The 8,873-nt window shown below is 45.5% G+C and overlaps 1 protein-coding gene across 1 annotated transcript in view; it reads left to right on the top strand.

Moving 5' to 3' along the window:
- The first annotated feature begins 255 nt into the window (after positions 1-255).
- The window catches only part of LOC111977549 (neurexin-1a-like), a 49,965-nt gene continuing 41,347 nt past the window's right edge, over positions 256-8,873 (top strand). The window contains exons 1-2 of the mRNA XM_070448249.1: positions 256-473; positions 1,357-2,957. Coding sequence (XP_070304350.1) covers positions 2,216-2,957 — 742 coding nt within the window. The 5' untranslated portion in view covers positions 256-473; positions 1,357-2,215. The remainder of the gene's footprint in view (positions 474-1,356; positions 2,958-8,873) is intronic.

Here is an 8,873-nt window from a genome sequence, read left to right as displayed (position 1 = left end):
TCACCTTAGAATATTTGCAATTGCTTTATCATCACACCGACAGTCATTATCATAGCGAAAGGTAATGACTCGGATGTCCCCGTCGTATTCGGTCCTCTCCGGTAATCGTGTTTCAGACAGTGAGCCGGCTGTCCAAGGTGCCGCAGCAGAGCGGCCCCGCCCATCCTCTCCTCCTTTTCTCACCCTCCATTAGCCACGTGACGCACGGAGCAGCAGACTGCACCTTCTCCTCCCGGGTAAAGAGASAGAGKGAGCGAGKGWGAGTGAGWGAGAGAGATGCGTTTGGTACCACCGGGCTGTTTGATCGAGAAGTGGCTGCGATTGTTCTGATTTCGGTAGGGCTATCAAACGGGTATTTGCCCGGAAAGGTTTGGTTGCTGTCATGTCCTCTCACAASGTGGTGATTGTTATCAGATGAAATTGAGAAAATCGATGAGTAGCCACAGTAACAACGACCAGAAAATGTGTGTAAGGTAGGATGAGKCATGTTTATCTCGGTGTGTGTGTGTATTATACTAGGGCTTTGCTTTAGGCTATATATAGCCTACCTATTTAATTGTAATAGCCTAATAAGGCATTTTTCTCGTGGCTGTGTTTTCAGTATATTGATTCTCACGCGCAGGTGGGGTAGATGGAAACCCGGTGTAACCGGGAGCTCAAGCTCACAGGAGGAGATGAATAGCGCACGCACGCGCACACACACATTGATACCGTTTTTTAGAAGAGGGAGAAGAATGGCCGCAGATCGACAATCGATATTTAAATCGCTCTCATTTTACCGAGTCTATCAATACTGTGATTTGGAACCCTAATCTCAACCACGTTAACACAGTTCATGGTCAGGCGCAGGAGAGGCGAGCGTGTGTAAACTGCCTTTTCCTATGGTGTGAAAAGGGGGTTCATTCGATAAATGAGGCGCATTTGAGTCATCCTCCGCATCGCYCGATAAACTTATTTGTTGCACTTCCAAAGCACTTGCTGAGGCACGAAGTGTTCATGTTGGAATGTTAAAATATTTAGCCTTTTGGAGGTGTTTGTTTTCAMTGAGGTAAAACGTTCAAAACGTTTGTAGATAGAAATGCAATAAGTAGAACTGAAATGATTCCCTGTTCTACTTGACTGACAATAATATATATTCTACACAACACATGACATGCATCTGGATATTCTGTAACTAACTTATTCCTGAAAAGACCCACTGGTATATTACACGTTGGTAGTGGGTGGTATGAGGACTGTCTGGCAAGACTGTGTGTGTGTGGTGTGTGTGTGTGTGTGTGTGTGTGTGTGTGTGTGTGTGTGTGTGTGTGTGTGTGTATCTGACCCAGGCTGATAATGCTGTCCTTCCCTCTGTAGGTCACTGGAAAGAAAAGAGTGATGACACGGCTGTGAGGGACACACATTCACAGCGCTGAACCCACGACCCCGCTAAGAGAGGGAGAACTGCGGGGGAGATGCTCCATCTGCTGACGGTGTGTGGCGGTGTATTCTCTCTCTCTGAGGGGACAGGAACTAACGAAGGCACCGATATGGATCCCGCACTGCACCCCTCATTTCTCTAACACCCACACACACACACCATTGAAGGAAGACGAGGGAGGAGGAAGGAGGAGACACAGAGACTATCTGATAGACTATAGAAGACTAGAACTAGAAACAGAGCTCTAGCACCACGTGACTGGCAGTCAGAGGAACCCTCTATGGAGGTTGTAGGGTGCTAGGAAGGGCCCTAAGAGGACTATAGGGTGCTACAAAGGCCCCCAAGAAGACTGTATGGTACTAGGAAGGGCTCTAAGAAGACTGTATGGTACTAGGAAGGGCTCTAAGAAGACTGTAGGGAGCTAGGAAGGGCTCTAAGAAGAACTGTAGGGAGCTAGGAAGGGCTCTAAGAAGACTGTAGGGAGCTAGGAAGGGCTCTAAGAAGACTGTAGGGTACTAGGAAGGGCTCTAAGAAGACTGTAGGGAGCTAGGAAGGGCTCTAAGAAGACTGTAGGGAGCTAGGAAGGCTCTAAGAAGACTGTAGGGAGCTAGGAAGGGCTCTAAGAAGACTGTAGGGAGCTAGGAAGGGCTCTAAGAAGACTGTAGGGTGCTAGGAAGGGCTCTAAGAAGACTGTAGTGTGCTTCCCAAGGGTGTTCGCACCATGAGCTGTAGAGTAGTTTGTGCTGCCCAGCTCTAGCCTGCGTCTGCGTGTGTGTGCGTGCGTGCGGTGTGTGTATGTGTGTGCGCGTGTGTGTGATGGCGGTGTGTGTGGGGGCCGRGGCCCCCCTGCTGTGTGTCTGGCTGTGCCTCTGTAGCGTTGGGGGATCCAGAGGGGAGGTGCTAGAGTTTGGGGGGGTTTCGGGACAGTGGGGGCGGTTCCCGGTGTGGAACGCGTGCTGCGAGAGCATTCTGTCGTTCAGCGTTAGAACTCACAGCGCGGACGGGCTGCTGCTTTACCTTGACGARGAAGGATTCTGCGACTTCTTGGAACTCTTGTTGCTACATGGAAAACTCCGCCTACGATTCTCAATCTTCTGTGCCGAGCCAGCCGAGGTGAGTTCCGGGGTCGCCGTGAGCGACGGCCACTGGCATGCCGTGCGTGTGAAACGGGACTGGAGGAACACAAGCCTTGAGGTGGATGGAAAGATGGAGGGATGGGCGGAGGTAAAGAGCAAACGGAAAGACATGACAGTGTTTAGCCATACTTTTATGGGCGGGGTTTCCCCAGAGCTCCATGCCTCTCCGCTCCGCCTCACTTCCCCTGGTGTAAGAGACCACGCCTCTTTTGCTGGCTGGCTCGCTGGGGTCACCATCAACGGATCYGTGGCCGTTCTGGAAGGATCGGAGGGTGTTACCGTGGGAGACGGGTGTGGGCCGGCCCACGTGTGTCAGAACGGAGGGGTGTGTTCTGTTGTCGAGATGAGGGCCGTCTGCGACTGTACCGGCACCGGCTACAAAGGCAACGACTGCAGCGAAGGTAAGGCCTTACCCAAACCCTACCTTGTAACATTGTGATGTCATTTCGCACACACGCACACATACATTATATATACAAAAGTATGTGGGCACCCCTTCAAATGAGTGGATTCAGCCCCACCCGTTGCTGACAGGTATATCAAATCGTGCATACAGCAATGCAATCTCCATAGACAAACATTGGCAGTAGAATGGCCTTACTGAAGAGTTCAGTGACATTCAACGTGGTACCGTCATAGGATGCCCACCTTTCCAACAAGTCAGTTCCTCACTGCTAAAGCTGCCCCGTTCAACTGTAAGTCCTGTTATTGTGAAGTAGAAACGTCTAGGAGCAAAAACGGCTCAGCCGCGAAGTTGTAGGCCAACTCTCACTACCGAGTTCCAAARTGCCTCTGGAAGCAARGTCAGCACAAMAACTGTTTGTCGGGAGCCATTTCATGGCCGAGCAAGCCAAAGATCACCCTGCACAATGCCAAGCATCGGCTGGAGTGGTGTAAAGCTTGTCGCCATTGGACTCGTCGCCATTYGAGCAGTAGAAACGCGTTCTCTGGAGTGATGAATCACASTTCACCATCTGGCAGTCCAACGGAGGAATCTGGGTTTTGCAGATGCCAGGAGAATGCTACCTGCCCAATGCATAGTGCCAACTGTAAAGTTTGGTGGAGGAGGAATAATGGTCTGGGATTGTTTTTTATGGTTAGGGCTAGGCCCCTTAGTTCCAGTGAAGGGAAATCTTAACGCTACAGAATACAATGACATTCTAGACGATTCTTTGCTTCCAACTTTGTGGCAACAGTTTGGGGAAGGCCCTTTCCTGTTTCAGCCTGACAATGCCCCGTGCACAAAGCGAGTTCCAAACAGAAATGGTTTGTCGAGATCGGTGTGGAAGAAGATGACTGGCCTACACAGAGCCCTGACCTGCGCTGACTGCGAGCCASGCCTAATCGCCCAACATCAGTGCCTGACCTCACTAATGCTCTTGTGGCGGAATGGAAGCAAGTCCCCACAGCAATTTTCCAACATCTAGTGGAAAGCCTTCCCAGAAGAGTGGAGGCTGTTATAGCAGCAAAGGGGGGACCAACTCCATATTAATGCCCATGATTTTGGAATGAGATGTTCGATGAGCAGGTGTCCACATACTTTTGGTCATGTCGTGTACAAACACCCATACAGTGCCTTCAGAAAGTATTCACACCCCTTGACTTTTTCCACATTTTGTTTTGTTAKAGCCTGAATTTAAATGTGATTAAATTGAGATTGTTTTATCACTGGCCTACACACAATGGCCCATAACGTCAAAGTGGAATTATGTTTTTCTAAATTTGACAAATTAATTWAAAAAATATTTTTTGAAATGTCTTGAGTCAATAAGTATTCAACCCCTTTGTTATGACKAGCCTAAATAAGTTCAGGAGTAAAATGCCATTTTTAAGTAAAAATGTGCTTAACGAGTCACATAATAAGTTGCATGGACTCACTGTGTCGCCCCTCGTCAAGCACCAGGTGCGCCATCAGCTCGACATTGTCATTACGATGCTCTTGATTAGCATCGTTCTCATCGGATATGTAATCAGGCATGGGAAACAAGTCTGGGGGGTAAGGCTCTGATGCCTCATCTTCTTCTGTGGTAAYTAATGGCATAGTGAGTACAGCATCAACCGTTTTGCCACAAAGTTTCTTAACACAAGCAATGATAAGTAATACAACAGGAAGGATTACTCGGCCATAGATGAGCCAATGGAAAACTGTTGAGAGTTTCAATCCCGGATAAAGGATCCCAATCAGGGGTTCTGAATTTCAACTTGTCCTCAATGTGGTCATGTAAAGTTTTCCTATGTGACACTTCGTTTAAGTGTCACGTGGGACGTCGTTAAATGCATATTTTGGTAACGCAGCAGCCGRGCTGGAGTGGGATGGGCAGTTCGTGCCACACTGCCAAGTCTCTTGGAGTAGTATGCAACAGGCCATTGTTTCCCACCGTGGTTCTGTGTAAGGACAGATTACATAAAACCATTTTTCTCACACACAAATAGATGAAATGGTTTAAAGTGGTCCGGCAGTCCTAAACAAGGGGAAGAGGTTAATAGTTGTTTAAGTTTCTCAAGTGCCTTCATATCCTCTGCTGTCCACTGTATCTTGTCATTCATCACCATGTTGTGACCATGAATGAGATCAGAAAGTGGTTCAGGTAATTTCAGCATAATCAGGTAGGCAGGCTCTGCAATAAGTGTCAACGTGTGATAAACAGTTCAAACAGTTCATTCACTCACAATCATTCTGTTATTGTGTGCGTCCACACATTCATTCATGGGGTACCCTTTCCTTATTTGCTTAGTTCTTTAACGYTATCTACATTTCTTAACAGCAGTCAACTCTCTAATCAATCAGTTCACTATTGCCAGGCCTATTTTGAATTCAATTTGGTTCACCTCAATTCAATTCCAAAGATCAGTCAACTCAATTCTCACTATTTCAATTCWGTTCCCGAGAGTGCAGGTATTCTTACTACCATTAAAAACCAGCAATCAGTCACATCAAGATCACCTTCTCAAATGTTGTACACAGGCCTTCTCTACACAAGGCTCCGAGCATTACCTTTTACAARGTAGAATTCTAAAGTCTTCGCRMMCACTGCTGTGAAAGCAAAGGTTAYCGGTTACAACACTGCTACAACTAGCAGGCAGACAGAACATGGAATTGTTGGAAATCAGCCATAACTCCTTCGGTGTGTAGCTTAGTAATAATATTGTAAAACTACAGGTCCCTCAGTGCATTTCAAACACAGATTAAAACCACAAAGGCCAGGGAGGTTTTCCAATGCCTTGCAAAGAAGGGCACCTATTGGTAGATGGGTAACAAAAAAACAAACATTGAATATCCCTTTGAGCATGGTGAAGTTATTAATTACACTTTGGATGGTGTATTTATACACCKAGTCAGTACAAAGATACAGGTTTCCTTCCTAACTCAGTTGCCAGAGAGGAAGGAAACCACTCAGGCATTTCACCATGAGTCCAATGGTGACTTTAAAACTGTTACAGAGTTTAGTGACTGTGATTGGAGAAAACTGAGGATGGATTGACAACATTGTAGTTACTCAAAAATACTAACCTAATTGACAGAGTGAAAAMAAGGAAGCATGTACAAAAAAAACATATTCCAAAACATGCATCATTTTTGTAACAAGTCATTAAAGTAATACTGTAAAAAAAAGTGGCAAAGCAATACATTTTTTGTCCTGAATAGAAAGTGTTATGTTTGGGTCAAATCCAATACAAACACCTTACTGAGTACCACTATCCATATTTTCAAGCAAAGTGGTGACAGCATCATGTTATGGGTATTTTTATTTTTTTTATTTTTCAGTGCTTAGAACACTGCACTACTCTGGTATAATTATTAAGGACTGGGTAGTTTTTCAGGATATTTTTTTTTAGCTAAGTACAGGCAAAATCCTAGAGGAAAACCTGGTTCGGTCTACTTTCCACCAGACACTGGGAGATTAATTCACTATTCAGCAAGACAATAATCTAAAACACAAGGCCAAATCTACACTGGAGTTGCTTACCAAGAAGACAGTGCATGTTCCTGAGTGGCCGAGTTACAGTTTTGACTTAAATCTGCTTGAAAATCTATGGCAAGACCTGAAGATGGCTGTCTAACAATGACCAATAACCAATTTGAGCTTGAAGAATTTTGAAAATAATAATGGGAAAATGTTGTACAATTCAGATGTGGAAAGCTCTTTGAGAAATACCCAGAAAGACTTTCAGCTGTAATCGCTGCCAAWGGTGATTCTAACATTTATTGACCCAGGGGATTGAATACTTACGTAATCAAGATATACTAGTATTTTATTTTTAATAAATGTTTTACAAATGTTTTTTGTGTCTTCTACCACTTTGACATTACAGAGTATTTTGTGTAGATCGTTGACAGAAAAATTWAATGAAATACATTTTAATCCCACTTTGTAACACAACAAAATGTGGAAAAAGTCAAGGGGTGTGAATACTTTCTGAAAGCACTGTATCTCTAATATGACTGTTACACCATCCATTCTCCCTTTCCTATACAGTATTGTTAGTCTCTCTGACTGGGTAAGCAACTTGTCTTGTTCCTAGATCCTAGTGGTGATCAACTCTGTGGTGATCAGTAGATCCTAGTGGRGATCAGTAGATCKTAGTGGTGATCAGTAGATCATAGTGGTGATCAGTATATCCTAATGGTGATCAGTAGACCATAGTGGTGATCAGTAGATCATAGTGGTGATCAGTAGATCATAGTGGTGATCAGTAGATCATAGTGGTGATCAGTAGATCCCAGTGGTGATCAGTTAGATCATAGTGGTGATCAGTAGATCATAGTGGTGATCAGTAGATCATAGTGGTGATCAGTAGATCCTAGTGGTGATCAGTAGATCCAGTGGTATCAGTGATCCAGTGGTCATCAGTAGATCCCAGTGGTCATCAGTAGATTCCAGTGGTGGTGAGTTGCGTTCAGAACCAAGCCTGTTTTATATTGTTCAGCAGCTACCAACCTGTGTGGTGTGTGTGGTTGGTGGTGTGTGTTGTGTGTGTGTTGTGTGTGTGTGTGTGTGTGTGTGTGTGTGGTGTGTGTGTGTGTGTGTGTGTGGTGTGTGTGTGTCTCAGTTCTGAGATCTAGGCCCCCTCCTTCGCCTCAATCGCAACCCCCTTCCCTCTCTGCTGAACAGGTTACCATAGAGACTGCCGGGTTCTGAAAGCGAGACTCTGCCCTGGGCCTTTATCCCTCTACCACTCTACTCCCTATTTAACTATCACACCCTCTACTAGGGTCAATCTATAAGAACCCTTGTTGATTAGTTTTGATGAATTGGTTGATAAATCTGGGATGGAAACTTAGTGTTATAGTGTGCAGTGTTGCCCCCGGACCCCCACCCAGCAAAGAACACCCAACCCCCACACTACCTTTGCCACCGCGGCTGAAAACAATCCTAGGGGAAACACTGGTGTGTAGAATGTTTGTGCGTGATAGGAAGATGAAATATGTGGCGAGTGRCGTGTAGTGTGTTGATTAGCGTGTCGGGTTGTTGGAAGGGAGGCCAGTGACATATTGCCACTGCAATTGTTTCGACAATATTGCAGCGTGGAGCACATTTTCTAGCACCGGGACTGAAGGTGGAATTTTTGCCACATTGCTTAAACATATACAATTGATTTAGCAGGTAAGRCGTAGAGGCTTGGGGCTTGGTTTCTACCATGTTAATACATGACAGAGGGAAGGGAGATTTGGTTCACACAAACACACACTCTAGTACTGACCAAAACATGTTTCTCCCTCCACTGCTGTTTCCTATCACCAGTTATCCGTTATCCATCGATCTATTCATTACTGCAATGGTCCATGTGTATGTGTGAGTGTGTGTGTGCGTGTGCATGTGCGTGTGCGCGTGTGTGTGTGAGTGTGCGTGTGTGTCTGTGTTCTGGTACAGGAGGCTGGAAGGTAAGTTCTGGGTGAATAAAATGTTCCAGATTCCAAACACACAGGTAGGAGTGTCTGCTTTCATCAACCCTGACCACTGTGTGTGTGTGTGTGCGTGTGCGCCTGTGTACGTGTCTATTGAAATTCTATTCATGTATGAAGATTTTTAAATTAATTGAATTTCAATTGACTTCCTAAATTGAGAAAATTGACCGCAACCCTGGCATGTGTGTGTACTTGGGATGTGTGTACTTGGGGTGTGTGTATTTGGGGTGTGTGTATTTGGTGTATGTGGAAGAATGAAAGGCTATCAGTGCCGCATGGTATAATGGTGGCATCTGGGTGGATCTGCATGTGTGTAACCAAGGTGATGGTGTGGTAATGAGCGGCTGTGCATGGCGTGTTAATGAATGTCTGTCTTTCTCTCTCCTTCGTCTGGACGCTCCCAGAACAC

This window comes from Salvelinus sp. IW2-2015, linkage group LG18 (genome assembly GCF_002910315.2).
Source record: "Salvelinus sp. IW2-2015 linkage group LG18, ASM291031v2, whole genome shotgun sequence".
NCBI lineage: Eukaryota > Metazoa > Chordata > Actinopteri > Salmoniformes > Salmonidae > Salvelinus > Salvelinus sp. IW2-2015.
The sequence above is the reverse complement of the archived record's forward strand: the minus strand, read 5'-3'. Positions and strand labels throughout refer to the sequence as shown.